Source organism: Porites lutea, chromosome 8, assembly GCF_958299795.1.
Source record: "Porites lutea chromosome 8, jaPorLute2.1, whole genome shotgun sequence".
NCBI lineage: Eukaryota > Metazoa > Cnidaria > Anthozoa > Scleractinia > Poritidae > Porites > Porites lutea.
Window position 1 is genome coordinate 26,338,063 of NC_133208.1, and position 19,891 is coordinate 26,357,953.

General features: G+C 39.9%; 2 protein-coding genes across 2 annotated transcripts; both read left to right on the plus strand.

Annotated features, from left to right (window-relative positions):
* The first annotated feature begins 157 nt into the window (after positions 1-157).
* On the plus strand, positions 158-6,038 carry LOC140945429 (uncharacterized). The gene is made up of 4 exons (XM_073394454.1): positions 158-245; positions 2,476-3,508; positions 4,939-5,402; positions 6,006-6,038. The coding sequence occupies exons 2-4, from the start codon at positions 2,521-2,523 to the stop codon at positions 6,036-6,038; spliced, it is 1,485 nt and encodes a 494-aa protein (XP_073250555.1). The 5' UTR covers positions 158-245; positions 2,476-2,520.
* Positions 5,277-17,295, plus strand: LOC140947101 (uncharacterized). The gene is made up of 7 exons (XM_073396181.1): positions 5,277-5,402; positions 7,981-8,705; positions 9,739-9,988; positions 10,693-11,478; positions 12,758-13,964; positions 14,554-14,804; positions 16,429-17,295. Exons 2-7 carry the CDS (start codon positions 8,044-8,046, stop codon positions 16,702-16,704), a joined length of 3,432 nt encoding a protein of 1,143 aa, XP_073252282.1. The 5' UTR covers positions 5,277-5,402; positions 7,981-8,043; the 3' UTR covers positions 16,705-17,295.
* Positions 17,296-19,891: the final 2,596 nt, after the last annotated feature.

Consider the following 19,891-nt stretch of genomic DNA (forward strand, 5'->3'; position numbering starts at 1 on the left):
AGTGGCTCTGGGGACGAGAATGAGCCTAAGATTGTACAGCTACCTCAGCTTCCGTCTTGGCTTTCGTCACTTCAGCGCGTACGACTCTTTTTTGAATTGAACGAGGGAAAGCCTCGGAAAAGTGTATCAAGAGCTGTTCACTAGTAACAAACAAGGGGGAATGTGGACGAAAAGTGCCATTGGTGACTTGGAAAATCCCTAAACTGGTACAAATCCTAAAATAGCATCACCGCCATAGCTACGAGGCAAGTTTTTGTAGTTTTAAAAGTTCTTTCCTGTTCATTGTACAAAGCAAAAAGATTTTTACATTGCCGTGACCGCTGCCGTGGTCTGCCTAGTAGTAGAGGCTCATAGAGCATCATTGACACGCTTGCGGCTCAAAGAGATCGATCGTTCATTACGCCCCAGGGAGGGGTGGGGATTTAGGTGTGGAGTACGAACTTAATTTTGTGAGTCGATTTTGAAAATGTACGGAATGTGAGGGGGTTGAAATTTTAAGACTAGGAATTAGCATTTCATTAAAGAGTTGTTAAACCATATTATAATTGAAGCCAATCATAGTTTCCTTTTTATAAGCTGTGTAGTTTATTTTCTTTCCTTTTCTACAACACATAATGCCCCGGGGGTGGGAATACAGGGGGATAAATTGGATTCTCTGCCCCTGGGGAGGGGAAAATTCACGACATTGTTTTAGTTCGAAGGGTTGGGGAATTGCAAAGTTTGTAAAATTGCGGATGGTAACCACAGGGATTTATATCGCAAAAAGGGTTTTATAAAAGGAGAAACATTACGTGTTTTAAGAACTAATTATAACTAGAGAAAACTTTGAACAAAGCAAACAAGATCTTGAATGAGGCTACCCTGTAAGCTCGTTCAAGAAATAATGACTGAAGTTAAGTTCACGGACGGAGACGATGCTCTTCGTAACAAAACAAAACAATGAAAAGAGATTTTACCATTTGTTACTACCTACAATCCGGCCACATTGAATCTCAAAAAGATTCTCATGAAACACTTAAGTCTATAAGCTTTCTTAAGTAGTCTATGGAAAAAATATCAGTCTCTCCTACCCTCAGTGAATCTGTCTTCAGTTGTTCTTTCATTGTCGTGATTTTTGTTCAGTAAAGATATTATATTGCTTTTCCAAGCCTAGCAGAAATGAGTAAAATTTCATCCCCAAATATAATAAAAACGCCCCCTCCATCAAGTAAATCCCAGTTATATGACGTTTATCAGGGGGATTTTTCGTTGAGAAGCACTTGACCCAGGGGACTTTGTCTTATTAAATTCCCCCACCCCTGGGGGAAATCCTCAACTTTGCTCTACCCATTTTACAATCCTCCTGGTTGGCCCAGGGGTCTACCCCCAGGGCAAGCTGATGACATGTGCATAAGACTTATATTTATCCACATTTATCCCTTGTTCAAGTGTAAAATTTTTTATTTCACAAAGTCTTTCCTCCAAATGTTCCCTTGACTCTTGTTTTTGTCAATTGTCAATTACCTTCTTAAGTTGACTTTCTATTTGCTGCTGCTTGTTATGAACGATATCAATCATCCTGGGTAATGTGTATTTAAAGGGTTTGGTTTATTGTTTGTCTCACAATAGTATCTTTGATATTTATCGGGTTGTTTTGACCGCACACTGCAGGTCTGATCATCAGGAGATGGTGTTGATTTACTGAGTCGGACCATTAATTTTGTACCATGGCTTGCTGCTTGTTACAGTCAAATCGGGAAAACCATGAACATATCTGGAATGTTATTTTGTTGCAAGAAAAAAACGAATCAGGTGTGAGAAAACTAAGCTGCAAGCAAGAACCTTAATTATTAGTTTGAAGTTGTGTGGCCAGTTCACACACCCTGATCTTTGCAGTGATTGGTCATAACACAATAAACATTCCTGAGATTATTTCAAGTGTTTACTGTTTTCCCGGTCACACCGTACTGTAAGGTGCAGGCAAACAAGGTCTTCTCCTTCCACCAAAGCATTCTCACACCCATTTGCTGTTTCAAAAATTTTTTTTTTTTGTCTTTTGGTGAGGTCATGCAACTACATACATGTAAATGTAGGAGCAAGTGTAACAAAGGGCTACATGTAGAACAGTCTGCAGTATGAATGGAAATAATTATGAAATGACTCATATTTTGAACTGTGGATAAAAATGTGACCTTTGACGGGGAAACATCACTTACGGCTTTCCATTAAACGGGTGAAACGCACTTAAACACCAAATACTATTTGGTTGCCAAATTGGAAGAAAATCGATCTCACCACAATTTCAAAACACTGCCAAAACTGCTGCTATTTTCTGCTATTTTGTGATTGACGTCTCCAGTCATAAAAAGCAAACATCTTCCAGATTTTGTCAGTGCCACATAGCTGGCTTAAAAGAATTCAACCTTTTTAGAACAGAGATTATTTTGCCTGAATATACTGTTTAATTTTGCTAATAGCTGTTTTTGTTCATTTTAGTTTTAGGTCATTATTAAAAGCAAGACTGTCTCAAAAATTTTAAACATGGAGCATTATTCTAGTACAAATCTGAAAGCTTATATTAAATATGAAGGTGGAGTCGCAATTTTGGATCTGAATGGCAGAGGACTATCCAGTGTTCCTGATGCAGTTACTGAACTGAGTAAATTGGAGAAACTTAGGCTGGATAAAAATAACCTGATCAAACTACCAACAAGTATTAACAAGCTGAAAAATCTTACAAAGCTTGATTTAAAGCATAACCAGTTAACGAAACTACCTGCTGAGATTGGTGACTTGAAGGAGCTGAGGGAGCTGTCTGTGAAACACAATCAGTTGGTTGGTTTACCTAGCAGCATACAAAAGCTGAACAAGCTTGAAAAGCTGAACTTGTGTGGTAACAAACTGAGAGATCTGTGTTCCGAGATTGGCCACCTGAAAGAGCTGTGGTGGCTGAGTGTGAGTTACAACCAATTAGCTGGTGTACCACCCAGTATACAGAAGCTAAAACATCTTGAAGAACTTTACTTGCGCGGTAATAAGCTGACCGAACTACCTGCTGACATTGGTGACCTAAAGGAACTAAGGGTGCTGTTTTTGAGTAACAACCAGTTGGTTGGTTTGCCTACCAGTATAAAGAAGCTAAACAAGCTTCAGAAGCTGGACTTGTTTGGCAACAAACTAACAACACTATCTGTGATTGGTGCCCTGAAGGAGCTGAGAGAGCTGAATGTGAGTAACAATCAGTTGGTTTGCTTACCTACCAGTATACAGAAGCTGAACAAGCTTGAAGGGCTTTACTTGGATAAAAACAAGCTAAGGGAACTACCTTCTGAGATTGGTGACTTGAAGGAGCTGAGGAACCTGAGTGTGAGTAACAACCAGTTGGCAGATTTACCAAGCAGTTTACAGAAGTTGAACAAGCTTCAAATGCTGTACTTGAGTGGTAACAAACTTGCGCACTTACCTGGAGCAATAAGATGCATTCTGAAGTTAAAAAAACAAGGAACATTTGTAAAAACTGACATTGCAGGTGAGCAGAGGTATTATTTTAATAATGATACCAAAATATGAAGCTCAATAGGTCGGGGGGAGGGAGGGTACTCAACAAATTTTTACACAGGGAGGCTCCGCCCTGATGGAGGACCAGTCCCTTACCCTTTTTTATACCATTTTTCATGAAAAAGGTACCCCTTTCGTATACCTTCTATTGACAAATGGTACCCCTTTCACATACCTTGTTTAGAACTTTGCATCTCTTTTAACTGCTGCTGCACTGTCGTTTAAATAGGAATCAATCACAGAAATGGAATGTTTTCTTGACTTTTTGAAACCATTTAGCACTTTGAGCCCTTTCACAGACCCAAATGACAGATTTCACTCCCCTTTGGTATACTTCAATGAGTAAAATCCCTAACCCTTTCATATACCTGAAGCCTGAAAAAGGTACCCCTTTTGGGCGGAGCCTCAGTCCCCATATAGGCCATTATAGGGAGTAAACCCCACCCCCACCCCCCTGGCCTTAGGTTTATGTGCATTATTGAACAACTCTGAGCTTTAATTTGAATTGTTGTCTTTCAACTTTGTTAAAGGAGAAAAGCATTGAAACTTAACAATAATTAAAACTTCAATGACAGGTTCAAGGGTAAAATGTTAATGGACACTAGAATTAATGTGTTGTAGTTAATTTTTTATCTCAGGTAATTTTTATTTTTCTTTTGTTTCAACTTCTTCAGCATATTATTACCATACCTAAAAACAAAAGAAAAACAATAATTACCTAAAATAAAAAATTAACTACAACATATACAGTACAACTCCAGTACATGCGTACGTACTTAGTTTGCTCATATCGTTAGAATGAACTTTGAGTGATGAGTCAGGTTTGAGTCAGGCAAAGTATTACATTTTTCTTTTGGAATCACCTGAAGTTCTTGTTTTAAAATGCTTCTTCCCTTATGATTTTTACCTAGTCTGATATACAAATTTTAAGCCATGACAATTGAGCTATCTCCTGATGATGCAGATTGCAGAGATGTCAACCTCTGTGGAATTTAAAGTGTGGAGTATGTCTCCTTTAATTGTAGTACCCCTCATTAATCAATCCCAACTAATAAGCACAGAAGAGAGCAAAGTTTGTGATGTCAATGGCAGATTTTCTAACAGTATAGTGTTGAAAAACTAAATAATTGTGGAATTTTTTGTTTGACACCCAAAATTAGTGTACAGCTGCAGTATGACAATACTGTAATATCACATGAATGGCAAAATGTTTTTCAAGCCATGACCTCTAAGGCCAGTCACATACTGTACCGACTGTGCTTTGCAGAGATTCAAGCAAGCTAAGGGGATTTTACTGATTTGATACATGTATCTAACATGCATAGTGTGTGACTGCTAACATAATGATTGCAATGTTTTGGTGGACACAACCTTTAGGACAGTACATTGCATTCCTTTAAGTTCCTACAGAAATAGAGGCACGAGGAGAAAGAGCCCAGTTTGTTTATCAACGTGCTCTTAGAAATGGAGCCGTCAATGTTTATCGCGCTCGAGTGTTGCTTCTTGGTCAGGATCGAGCAGGGAAAACCAGTTTGAAAAATTGTCTCATTGGTCTACCATTCAATCCAAATGAACAAAGTACTGAAGGAATTGAAGTTGATCTGTCAATCTTTCAAGTGGGTGTGAACGAAGGTAAGAATTGGCAAGCCACTGATGAGAGCAAACAAGGGTTTTTGGGATGTTCCAAAGACGTGGCACGGATGGTGGTGGAAAAGCTGTGTCTTATTCCAGCCAGCCATGATTGGGTTGAAGAAGAGGAGAAACGTAAAGAAAAACGTGAACTTGAAAATGATGATTACAGGAAAGAAAAACAGCATGGTGATAGTGATGGCAAAAAGGACAGTCGTGGCTTATTTGTGAACCAGGTTTGCAAATCTACATTTAACTCCTCACATTTTATTAATAATACTAATATCACATCTCACTAACTTTATGAAGCAGGTTATAACCTTATGGTGTATTTCAACATGTAATACAGTAAACACCCACGATCAAAAACCTAAGATAATAAATTGTTGATTACCAAGAAAATATATATAAACTTGGGTTTGGGCCTTAAAAATGCAGTATTTATTCACAATTTTATTATTACTGTAACCCTAACAAGCTGATTAACGAATTTATATACAGTTTGGTACAGTATGTTCTTGTTATACTTAAATTTTTACAATCTCAAAGTTGCACTCCTTAGTTAAATTGTTGATCGTAATAAATTTAACTGTAACCCACATATAAGAACCTGCTTGATCTTGCTTGACTAAACAGGTTCTTGTATTTTTGGGTATTTAAGTGGCAAATTTTTGATAGGAGGTTCTTAATCCGCTAGGTTCATAATTATTCGCGGGTGTTTACTGTACTTCACAGCCAATTTCTCAGTGTCAGCATTGAGAAAAGGTGTTCCTACTGATATGATGTGAGTTAATAAATTGCTTTCGTATAGCTAATTTAATGCATTGTCCTTTCAACAGGTAGTCTCTCATAACTTAGTATCTGATTTGTGACTGAAATCTCTGTAACATGCCAACTTAAATTCTCGGCCAGGCTCGGCGAAAAGAACGGCTGAGCCTAATTGATTCAGACGCTGAACTTTTCATGTACTTAATTTATTAGGTTCGGCTCACGAAAAGTTCGGCGTCTGAACCGGGCCTAAGGAACATGTGACTTTAGATACATATTTCTTCCAATTCACAAACTGAAACAGCTCTTGAAAGGTAAAGCATGTCGGTACGATGCATTTACAGTTAGATGCAACAACACTGGTCACCCTAAGAAAGGGAAAAGCATGCTTAAAATCCTGTTTTCAATTGTCTGAGTTAGAGTGATTTTCGTATGACCTTGAAAAATGGTTTCGGTCAGTGTTCGCTATTTGTTTCATCAGCCAATGGATGAAAAGATCAAAACGTACTCTTCGTTTTCCCGCCAAAGAAAACCCTCATATGGAGAAGGCATTGTTCGATTAGCCAATCGTGTTGCAGTATGACGTCAAAGCGAAGTATCGATTGATTTCTAGAAAGTTCTTCGGGCATTGAGTTTTTTCAGCCGAGCGTTCGCTTAACCAACCAAAAGCCGCGCGCGTTTGTATCCGTTCGATAAACCAATCAAATCGCTCTATTTCCGTTCGTTTTTTGTTTCTGTTTTGTTCGCGCGTTTTCATTTCAAGGTCATACGAAAATCGCACAAAACCTTAATTATGACGTCTCGTTTGATCCTGTCAATTTATTGGTTAGTGGAACAGGTGTGCCAATGAAATTTAGACCCAATTTTTTTTAAAAAATCCCCTTTTGTTCCAAATGCAAATTATTTTCGAAGAAGGTCTTGTAGTAATGTCCTCTTTCAATTGAAATAATAACACTTTTTCAGTTTTATCACAAATTTTGTTAAGTTACCGCATTTATTAGATTAAACACCACCCTCAAATAAACGCCGCCCTCGATTAAACGGCGCAGATGGAAGCGAAACTACCAATAAATGCCACCCAGGAATAAACGCTGCACCTCATCAAGAAGACTGCGGCGTTTACTCGAGGATAATAAGAAAAAACTTGGTACAACTTGGCAATTTACACCATCCAGACATTTACGATTCTATCGCAGCAAAATAAGACTGAGACATTGGAATCTTTCAATTACATAATATTTACAAACGATTTACAGTAACTGTTGTCAGTGATTTTAAAAAAGTGATTTCGAAATAAACGTCGCCCTCGAATAAACGCCGCATCGGAAACGCTAAAAAGTTAATAAACGCCGCGGCATTTAATCGAATAAATATGGTACGTTTAATTGTAATTGGTAACAGAACTTTGTGCAGTCCAATTCGGTCTGTAATCATACTCTTGATTAAACAGATCGGACTTCTGCCTGCAGTCATCTTATTTTGTTATTCGCTCGTATGATGACAGACTGAATTGGACTCCATTCAATCCTATTACCATTATAAACGACTCTACCATTTCCCTGGCTATATGTAATACGTTGGGATCCTGATTTTTCGAACCACCCAGGGGAAAGCTAATTGGTTTAAATTATTGTGGGCTTTGAAAATCAGAGATAAAATTACAGTGTATTGTGAAACAACCTTAGCCATGGTAAAGAGCAAGCAAGAGTTTTATTTTACTTTTATTTTGACCTTTACATGTACAAGTAGGATACCTTAGGCATATAAAGCAAACACAAAATATTTACAGATATGTTGAATTGTAACCTGCTTGATATAAATTCAGCTGGTGCCATTCAATGAGCTGTCATCATTTAACCTGTTATTAATTCAGTTTCAGTGTTTTTGGTGTTTTAATAGTCATGCTTTCCAATTCCCCAATGTGCATGCCTCGATGTTTGAACTAAAAAAGGGTTCTTTTCTCATTTACTGATTGGGGTGAATTCTCTTTCAGAACTCACCATCAACAGCTAATTTCTGTTCTTTTTACCTGGCACTCTGTTTCAGGTTGATGATTCAAAAACAGTTGGTTTTAGTGAGCTTACATCATCATTAGCTGATCGAGAATTAATGGCTGATTCTAATTCACCTCCAGATGAGATCACAGAGCAAGCTGTTGAGTTGATAAAGTATATGGAAGGTGGAAAAAGTGGTAGTGAAAAATCTGTTAGCAGTATTGAACTGTGGGATTTTGCTGGTCAGCAGCTCTATTACGCATCTCATCCAGTATTTTTAACATCACGTGCGATATATATCTTGGTGTGCAACCTCAGCAAGTCACTGCATGACATTGCCCAACCCTGCGTGAGACAAGGAAATCATGATTTTATGTTGGAAAACCCAACCGGGGAAACGAACCTGGAGAATCTGCTATCTTGGCTGTCCACAGTGCATAGCATCACACAGATGAGAGGAGAGACTTGTGACGATGCAGAAGGAAAGCTGCCTCATCTTCGGCCACCAGTGATCATTGTAGGCACCCACGCAGACAAACCATTTGAAGACATTGCAACAATGAAATCAGAAATACAGAGGGCAATTGCTGGTAAGGACTATGAAGGACATGTGGTGCGGCCTATCTTCAGCATTGACAACACTGCAAGATCACTTCAAAGAAAGATCAAAAAGGTTTTCAGACAAGATAAACACATTGATCACATTCAAGCTCTACAGGACAGAATCATGGAAGTGCTAAAACAGGAGCCATACATGGGGGAGAGTATACCTGTGAGGTAAGTGGTTATTTACCAGGGCCCGGTTTCTCGCACAATGGTTAAGTTTAACCCAGGATTAAGCCAAATTTTTAAATACGGTTTTCTTGTCTAACAACATTCAAGCTTACAAAATACTGTTGAGCCTTTACTCTGAGGTAGAGTGCAAGCGCATAAATACTGACCGATTTTCTAAATGAGCACAGAAGGCGCTAGCTTGTAGGCGGGTTCGGGGCATGCCCCCCCCTTTGAGTTACTGAGTCATTTAGACAGGATATTGGCCAGATCCATCCTCCTCGAATGAAGCCTTACAAATCGGCGGATTATTTCATCGCTCATTTGTCAACTTGAAAATTTCTTTTTTGTTAAAATATACCTTTTATAAATCTGACCGATTTCCGTAAAACGGTGGAAACCGGTGTGGATCCGCGCCTGGAGTGGTAATGATACAAAGATACAAAATATTAAACGACACTTCTAGTCTTTTGAATGAGAATTTCTGGTGGAAGAATTTGGGATTTGAGGCCTTTGTTTCAGACCCAATGGGTTAATTCTGCCTTCAGATGTAACGTTTTTTTTTTAGGGTTTTGAGACTGGTTTGAAACTGTTGGTCACTTTTTAATCTCGAAATTTTGCTTTCTGCACATGCCCGAGTTTAAGAAGCTGATATTTTCAGCTTGAATAGAAGGCCGCAAAGCTCTCAACCTATAAACAGCATTTGGGGTAGTTTTGGTTCTTTATAGTCAGAAAGTGACCGGAAAACGGCTTGACTAGCTTCAAACGGCATTTTCGGAGAAATTCCCAGGAGCGAAAGGGTCAAAGAAGTTACTATTAACTTTGGTGACTGAGACACTGCTCCTTTAATACAGAATTGACTGTGCGGTGTACTAAACAGTGACCTCTTAATGTAGGACTATCTTGGCGATGAGTCAATGATGTGAAGTTTACCCTCCTGTTTTGGAATGTGTGCATGCTTTTGCACAATTAGTCAAAGCAGGTGCTTTTCTTAGTGACATGAATACACTATTACTTGCATTCCTTTTTTATAAACTAGGTGGCTCAACTTTGAGAAGGTCATCGATGCTTTGCAATCCAAGGACGTTTATCATTTAAATATAACGGAACTTCAAACCTATGCCAAAGATAAGTGCTTTATTAATGACGAGGAAGAGTTCACCACCATGGTGAATTTTTATCATGACATGGGGATAATTATCAAGCACTGTAGCACAGTCATTCTGAGTGCCAAGTGGCTGATAGATCTGTTCAGGCAGCTCATCACTATTCCACATTTTGATAAAATGGTAAGAAAAACGTTTATTGAATAAACACCAGTGAAATACCAGGTGAGCTTTGATACGAAAACATGATGTCTTCATATGTGAAAAGATCACTGTTGCTATGGCTTCATAATAAACCGCACCTTTCGAAGCAAAAAAATATATATTTAAGTGAAGTGGTTTGTTATTCATTGGTGTTTATATTAATTTAACAACAAAAAACGTTTTCCTTGTTTGCATGGCCTGATGTAAACACGACAGGGGTTGGGAGCATTCGAGACACCTATGCAAACCCGTAACGAAGTCAAGGGTTTCATAACTGTCTCAAATTCTGCCAACGCCTCTCGTGTTTATCAGGCTATGCAAACATAGGAAAAAACTTTACTATTGCTTTTATAAAATAACTTCCCCGAGAAAAACACAGAATGAGGCAAGGCTTTCTCTACGGGAGAGATTAATCAAGGGGAAAAGTGTTCTTTCCCCAACGCTGTGCTTTGCGTAAGTTTCTCGTGATAGGTCAAAACGCGCGTGATCAGATTGCGTCCTGTGCATTCCATTCATTCTAAGAGGAAGTCCATACGAATGCTGACTGCGCACGTGCCGCGCATGCGTAATAGCAACGTGGAGATTAGCACTGTGGCTTCCTCTGGTCGTCCGCAATTAGCTCTCGGCTTCCCGGATTCATTTGTAAACACTCTGTAATCACTCCTCAATTTATTATCTCTCAGGACCCAAAGGTTTCCAAGCACTGGGAGAAACTGAGAGAAAGCGGTGTCCTCAGCATGGAACTCGTTGAGCATGTGTTTTCCAAATTTCTTCTGAAGGACTTTGTCAGAGATGATATTCTAGACCTGATGGAGCAATTCGGTTTAATTGCAAAGTTCTCACCCCCTAAAACTGATGAAAAGTATTTTGTACCATCTCAACTCAAAGTGCCACCTGATTCCCTTTGTGCCATGGTACCCTCACGCTCAGACCCCTGTCCTCTATATGTCTTCTTTGTTACTGGTTTTGTCCCCCATGGCTTGTTCACACGGCTTGTTTCTCGACTTGTTAGCTGGTGTTCTGAGAGCGGTCCAAGTCAGCCCCCTACCCTGTACCGAAATGGAGCATGGTTCGTCATTGGGAGACGAACTGTCCATGATTTAGTTCTTTTCTGTAAGAAACAGTACATAAAGTTTTTTATCATGCAAAGATCCCAAGTTCAGCACGTCTCTGGGGATGAAGAAAGTGAAGTTGCAATTCAGGTGCGTGAGTGTGTGGGAGCAGCACTACAATCTTTGTCACAGGACCTGCTGTATCTACGTGGACTGCAGTACCAGATTTGCGTCGCCTGCCCATATTGTCCGCTGGAAAAGTGTACAGGTCATAATCAGCTGGCATGTTCACATGTTGACTGTCGTCATCTCCTTGAGATAAGGCAAGGTGACCCACTTATTTGCAAAAAGAAGCCTTCAAACAAAGTATTAACAGTTGAGGGACTGGAAAAATGGTTCTCACAGTCAACAAGTCAGGTACTAATGAAATACAATCTCTAGCAACACTAGTGGCATAAAATTCATTGAATAGTAATATAACCTCGAAGGGTAATTATGTTAAAATTATATGGCACCATATGATGAGGCTTTAATCTCTATCTGATAAGATTGAAGATAATCTTTTATAGAATAATGTCCGATGTAGTGTGACTTCATTTGCTCTACGACAACGCTCTCCCCAGTGGAAGAGAAATGGAAAATAGGGAGGTTCACGTATCACGATTGTATCTATTGGCCTGAAGGTCTTATTGCGGTGTGCGCCCTTTTTTTTCACTCATCATGGTTTTGTTTTGCTACTTAAGTTAGCTTGCATAACAGGCGCTGTATGAGCTAAGCGAGGCGAACGCGGCATTTTGCAAGAATAGCCAAACGAGTCCGAAGCACGGGACGAGGGGAGGAAAAAGTAAAGCGACTGTTACCGGTCCATTGTTCTGGCTCTTCCCACGTTCACTACATGAACGTTGCGTTCCAATTGGTTAATTGATGACGCGTTGTTGTGGCATGTTTGTCTGAAACAAAATAACCGTCACGCATTTGTGTTCTTTTGACGATGCTGTTTGAGAAGCCTTTCGCTTATTTCCAAGTGTTCCAGAACTAACAGAAAAATAAAAGAAATGTTCAAATTTATTGCTTTAGAGGAAAGATGTTCATGGATTCCTTCCGACTAGGTAAGGCAAAAGCCTGATTTACTAACTTTTTAAAATTAAGTGTTGACGGGCCAAACACGACTCATAAGCTCGTGACCTTGGAATTTTTTTGAAGAACACGTTTTCCCTCTTTCCTTTCTAGCCGCTGTGTTTGGACATAACTAAACTTTGACCGAGCAAATCTTCTGCCGCACTGAGTCATACATTATTGAAGGTGATTTTGCCTTCGCTGTTATTTCCTGTGTTTTATGCTGTTATCGGTGTTTCTGGTAGCGAGAAAGGTGACAATTGTTGAGTAATGGATCGTGTTTTGATTGGTCCTTTTGACATCACCGGCGTCAGTCAATACCTGTGGGTGTAGGTGGGCTGAAAAGCCAAAACAATTGACTGATAACAGGCGCTTTATTTTCCTCCTCCCCTCGTTTCGCGCAAAATGCCGCGTTCGCCTCGCTTGGCCCATAAAGCAGCTGTTATGCAGGCTATTCATAAGTTGACCTTTTCTTTTATTTGATAGAATCAGGTTCCTACAAATGTTGATTCAAACGTTTTCTAGGCGCCACCCTATATAAAAGTGCTATTTTGAAATATGCATTTTGGTTTTCTTTCAGGAATTGCATTCACCCTTTTCTGGTAAAACACAAAGTCATGCACAGCCTTCAATCTTAAAAGTTTCCCTCCTGGCTAATGAGTGGGGTTCATCTAAGGGTGGCTTGTCAACAATCAACAGAACGCTTGCCATACATTTGGCAAAACTCCCAAACGTACAGGTCACTCTTATTGTACCTCAATTTGAGTGCGGTGAAGATGACAAGAGAGCTGCCAAGGGTCACAACATTTCCATCATGGAAGCACATCGTCGCCCTGGCTTTAGTGATCCCCTTGATTGGTTGAGCTTTCCACCAAGAAACCTTGACATTCAGGTCGTGATTGGTCATGGTGCAAAGCTGGGTAAACAAGCTCAAATCATCCAAGAGTCTCATTGTTGCAATTGGGTGCAGGTAGTTCACACCGAACCTGAAGAGCTAGCCATGTATAAGAACTATCCTGGCGCAATTACCAAGGGAGAGGGAAAGAACAGAGCTGAAGTTGAGCTGTGCCAACTTGCAGATCTCGTTGTGGCAGTTGGGCCCAAGTTGACAGAAGCATTCTCGTCCTACTTGCGTTCATCTCATCAAGATGTATTCCAGCTGATGCCAGGCACCTTTAAAGAGTTTTCAGATGTTGAGCATGCTACTACGCGAGCAAGTGCGAAGTTCAAGGTGTTAACCTTTGGCCGTGGTGATTTTGAAGACTTCAGTCTCAAAGGATACGACATTGCCGCTCAAGCAATAGTTGAATTGAAGGACAGTTCCTACCGTCTGATCTTTGTTGGTGCACCTGATGGAAAGCAGGATGAAGTCGCGGAAATCTTATGCCAGACGGGCATTTCAAGAAACCAGTTGTTTGTCAGGTCATTCGTGAAAGACAAGCAAAGATTAAAAGAGTTATTTTGTGAAGTTGATGTGGCCATCATGCCTTCAAGGACTGAGGGATTTGGCTTGACAGCACTGGAAGCCATGTCAGCCGGTCTCCCCATTCTAGTAAGTGGAAACTCTGGATTTGGAGAAGCTCTGCGTTGTCTTCCGATGGGCGAGTCATTTGTGATTGATTCGGATGACCCCAAGGAATGGGCAAAGGCAATAGCAGCTATCCAACAAAAATCTAGGGCACAGCGGCTTGAGGAAATCCAAAGACTTCGAAGAAGTTATGAAGAGAGATTCAGTTGGGAGAGACAGTGCAAATCCCTTGTTGTCACGATGTGGAAGATGGTTTATGGTAAGAAATCAAATTCTCACCCTAAGTAAAGTAACGATAATTTAAATGAGCAATTTTAGGATGAGGCTGATTATGATCTGAAAAATTTGTAGATTGTGGAGGATGCTGGCCGATGCGGATAACACCCTACGAGATCTGCATAATTTTGCCCATCATTTGAAATCCCAATCCAATTATTGTTTTATTATCTATTCAATATAGTTCATACTTGAAAAACATGCCTACCTCGATCGATGTTAAGTTTCTGTCTTCAACTTTTTTCCAGGGCCTCTCAGTTGCCGTGCCCTTTTCTGGCGATATCCTATACTATTGACGTCATTTTACTGGATATCTCAAACGTCTTCCAAATTTGATCATCGATAGCTGATTTTAAGGAAATAGCCGTGGGATTTGAGTCATTCTCATTATGTTCTGTTGAAACCACCGTAATTTAAAATGGTCAGTTGGTTTTTCTTTGGACCCGTGTTCTATCTCCCATAGAACGTTTTCACTCACGTGGCGTTTTACATGACGTCATGTGAAAACGCTATATTAAACTGACGTGAAATAACCTTTCGCATTTTGGATTTTTCCTCTTTATCATTTGCAGGTGAACTGGTTTTCCTTGCACTTCAAAAAATCAAGCTGGAAGCGCGTAGAGAGGCCAGCAAAACTGAGCTGTCGTTGAATTTAAAGAGGATTGCTTTGGAGAAAGGTTTTGTGATTTCTGACAATCAAGGGGATGGAAACTGCATGTTTTTTGCACTGTCAGAACAGCTTGAGCACATCAAAGGAATTAAAATCTCCCATGATGAGTTACGCCGAACTGTTGTCCAGTACCTCAAGGACAACCCCAGGCTGGTTAGTGTCCTATTTTAGTGCCTTAAAATTATTTATCTCAGACTAGCAACTTAAACTGACCGAAGCAGAGAAGGGTCCAAGCATAAATGGAAACGGACGGGGGAGCATTTCCTTTTTTCGCCTCGGTCGTTAAGCTTCTTTTGCTTACGTTTGAAGAACCAGACCTGTGACTTGACTGAAATAGAACTTTGCCACCACGGTAGCTTTTTTCCTGCTCACTTCTCTTTTGCGTCATCCGCACTATCTGAACGCTTATAGAGGCTAACGGACAGATAGAGTTGGTCTTCATCGTTCTTTCTTCATTTTGTTTGAAACTTTATAAGGCGGACACTTATTTACTACTAACGGTGTCTGTGGCCCAGGGGAGTACTCCCTATAATGGCCTATACGGGGAGGCTCCGCACAAAAGGGGTACCTTTTTCAGGCTTCAGGTTTATGAAAGGGTAGGGACTTTATTGGTTGACGGTATATAAAAGGGTAGGGAAATCTGTCATTTCGGTCTGTAAAAGGACTGAAAAGGGCTAACAGACGCATTTTATGGATGTAAAAGAAACAAGAAAACTTCCTGGTTTACTGATTTATTCATAAAAAAAGACGCTGCATTTACAGCAGTTAAAAGGGATGCAAAGTTCTAAACAAGTTGTGTATGTGAAAGGGGTAACATTTGTCAACAGAAGGTATACGAAAGGGGTACCTTTTCTGTCAACTATTGCACGTATATTACAACCTTACAATATATGTGTTGCACACAAATCGATAACCACTTTACGACGACTGCTTACTAATGTCAAGGACAAAGACAAACCGGAGGACAGACAGGGAGCAGTATACAAGATCAAAGGCTTCTTACATTGGTGAAACCGGAAGAAACCTTAGCACGCGACTGACCTAACACAAACGAGCGACGAGGAATGGTGACGTCAACAATCACATTGCTAAGCACCATTTACAGACGAAACATCGAATTGATTAGGACTCTGCGACATGTATAACGTATTCTACAGACTACTTTCAAAGTCTTACTTTAGACAGCTGGTTTACTAACTTAGAACAAACGCCACTGAATCGTAGCCAACAGTTACCAGCGCCGTACGAACGACTTATTGACGACTGTGACAATAGACGGATCGAAACGCACCAATTACTAATTACGAGTCTTCATAGCCAATAACATCACGGCTTAACTGACAGACGACCAACAACATCGCGACGTAATTGACCAATCAGATCAATAACCAGAGTATAATACCATCAACTAACGTGATAAACTCACTTTGACTCTAAAGATGACTACCGCTCAGGTTGTCGATACGTCAGTCACTGTCAACAACAACAGTCCTATTCAGGAGTACGTTCACCTGGACGATCAAACTCAACCTACTTTTGAAATGACTCCTGGGTTCAAACCTTTCACAATTTTCACAATGGTATATAAAAGGGTAAGGGGTTGGACGTCGGGGCGGACGGAGCTTCCCCATATAAAATTGTTGAGTACCCCCCCCCCCTCACCTCCCCTTCGGGGGTCTGTGGTGGAGAGAGCTAACTGCGTGGTTTCCTGAATAAGAACCGTCTAGAAATGCACTTTGTCGTCTCTCTAGTAACTACAGTATTCGTTCTCTTACAGCCGGATGGGACAGATCTCTTCCAGTTTGTTGATGGATTTTCATCTTGGAACGCTTACCTCACAAGCATGATGGCAGATGGTACATGGGGTGATCACGTGATTCTGCATGGTGCTGCGAACTGCTTTGAAAGATGCATTCACGTGATAAGCAGTCTGCCGCATCACGATGACGTAATGATTTGCCCTGAGTATGATGTTACTGGTAACAATCGGCTTGTGCTGGGTCTTGTGCATGAGCTTCACTATGTCAGTCTTTTTCCACTTGAAGGATGCTAAGATGGCTAATTACTCTGCAATGTATTTATTTTCCAAACTCGCGTTACCAAATTCATGTCATTTGAATTTTAGCAGTTGCACCTTTCATTTGCCACATTATTTGCTGTGTTGTTGGCGAGAAACTTCTTTGTCCATTTATACAGTTCGAACATGATAGATACGTAACGATAATTCATCAATGTTATTGTGACGGAATAAATAGACGTTTAAATATGATTATTATTCATTCAAAATATTTCCCCGATTCTGATTGGCTAAAAGCACACGTTTAGTTCACCATGACCAGTTACTGATGACCAAATTTGGAAGAATTTTGTGTTTAGCGAGGAAATGACGTCAAAAATGCAGGGTTCTTGTAGATTAATACACCGTTAACCGAGAAGACCTGGGGACGAGGTTAAGTTGTTTTGGTTGTGAACTTTGAAAAATGGCGGACATTTCACTCGTTTCAAGAGTAAGAACTAGGCGAAAAAATAGCTAAAAACATGGCAAGAACAGCAAGAAGACAACTCGAAGGGCGACATCTGCTATTTGGAGAATATTTGCGGAGCTGAACAACCCTAAACGTGCACTATCGAAGATGAACTTAACATCGATCAGATCGATGGATCGATGGAGGTAAACATGTTTTAGCCATGTTTTTAAACGAGTAATTATTGTGAATGAATAATAAAACAATTGTTCAATTCGGCTTTCGTATCATATGAAAAGTTATGGAGATCTCGGAATTCATTGGGGAAATTTTCTGTCTGAAAATAATCCTACACAGTCCCCTTAGGTAATATGAAAATCTACTTATTTATTTTATTCACTCTATTCTATTCTAATAGGATTTAGTTGTTAAAGATCACATTGCCAGCAGTCACTCTTAGTAATAGGGAGCTTATGAACGACGACGACGGCAACGAGAACGGCAAAAAAGCAATAGGTTTAGATAAGCAAAACAACAACTTTGCACGCTTTTTTGCACATTTCTTTGCCGTTGTTGCACGACTACGACGACGTGAAACTGCCCAATTTCACGTTTTATTGAGGACGTGAACACAATACACCAATTTTTTTTTCCTGTCACACCCAAAACATTTTGTTTAAATTAATTTATTGTCTGAAGGAGTAATGGCCAGATGCCTCCTGCATTACTAGATTTGTCGCTAGACACAGAACTGTCATTAAGAGATGAGGACCGGAGATTTTCCCTGGCTACCATGAACGTGACCTCCGGCTTCTTTCATAGGAAACAGAAAAAAAATATAACCAAAAGAAATTCCTAGCAGTTTTATTCCCCGCCTACTCTTAATGTATTTGCCCGGAAACTTGAAATCTTAATAACATCCCTGTTAGATAGTATCGGATAAATTAGTACAAAAACAATCACTAAAAGCTGTCAAAAACCGGCTCTGCAGTTTGTGGCTAAAAATACAGTACATGTACGTTCCTTAACCAGAAAGACTCAAAGTTTGAGGATCTGATACACAGTGACTCAAGGGTCACATGTCTTGGATGTAGGGGCTGGCTGTACAGAACGTATAGTGACAACTTTAAGAAAAGGGAATGTAGACACTATGTATGCCAGAAGTGTCTGTGTGCCGCCTTAGACGGGCCACAGCAAATGTATTCAATGGTACCAGCATAAAACTTTTCTTTGCAGGTTGACATTTTAATTTTAATATTGAAACACAGTTGAAACTCTCCTCACAACTACTCTCGTAAGCGACCAGCTCTAGTTACGTTGTTTTACTCTGGCTTAAACTTTGTTATGAAAAGCTCTCGTAAGCGACTGCTCCCGTGAGTCAGGCCGTGACCACTTTTGGGATTACCAGATTGGACTTTTCCTGGTAAGCGAACACTCAAGGGTCTCATTCCTATAAATCAACACTTTAATGAAACTGCACACTGTGCTAGTGGTTCTAACATTCAGTTTTGGGGTTATCTTGTTCTAAAGTGGACGTTGAGATTTGCCGAGTGTATATCGGATATAAAGACACTCATTAAACATTAATTTCTCTTCTTTTTTCGTTATGAATCATTAATGAGTTTCTGAAGCTCTCCTAAAAGACCACTAGCTCCACCCTCTATTGTTTTACCATGCAGTCTCTTACAAGAGCTCATTCTCATAAGCTACCAGCTATAGTTATGACCATTTTTTCAATTGTTTGAGGTGGCTACTCACAAGAGCTTCGATTGTAGTCCACTTTGTAGAGGCTGTGATAGAGTAATATTTAGACTTTCTCAAAGTCCCTCGCTTCTCATTTCTCTCGCTCTCTCGCTCGCTTTTGCCGCAGAAAACATAAAAAATCTACCACTCGCGCTTTGCGCTCGTAAAAAAAAATTTGAGCTCGACTTGTAGGCAAGTCTAGGTAAAATTCTGATAGGAGACCTGGCCTTGAAACAGCAACTGAAGACTAGATGAAATGGTGACAAAGACATAAAGATGGGTTGAATACAGACAGGGACTCATTTGAAATTCAGCCTAGCGACTTATGTACCTCCACACCCCCATATAGGGCCTCTTCTATGTACAGAAATTCAGCGTGATAGCTAGTCCTGTTGAAAGTGGGCTAAACTGCACTCACATTCTTAGCAGTATTATGATCCAACAAAGTCTTCCAGCGTCACCTTCCAAATCAAAAGCAAATCACATCCACATTGAATTTCCACATACATGTATTATTCCAGGACGTAACAAATCGATATTTTCGATACTCGATTAAAATCCTTAGTAATCGATCGAAATCGATTATAAAATTTATCGATTAATATCGAAAATCGATGGAAATCGATCGGTCGAGTGTTTGTGATTATCGATTTTATCGATTTCTGTAAATTCTTAGTTATTACCCATTATTATAATTACTTAAGCTTCCTCCCACTGTTTTTCTCTCGAATAGACAGATTCGCAAAGTGGATACACGTGGGAAAATAGAACAGTTCTACCACTCGATAAGTCAACAGACGTACCGCTCGCTAGTGCAGCTTCGAATGGAAAAAAAATGAGTGACTCTAGCCAAATTTGTGATTATCGGTTTTTATAGATTATTTTAACTAATCAGTCGACAAATATCGAGTATTATCGAGTACTATCGATAAATCGATTAGGTTTTCGATGATCTATTTCGATCGATTTGTTACGTCCTGATTTATGATTCCATAATTAATGACTGCACTAGAGCCCTAAATTTGCCAGTTT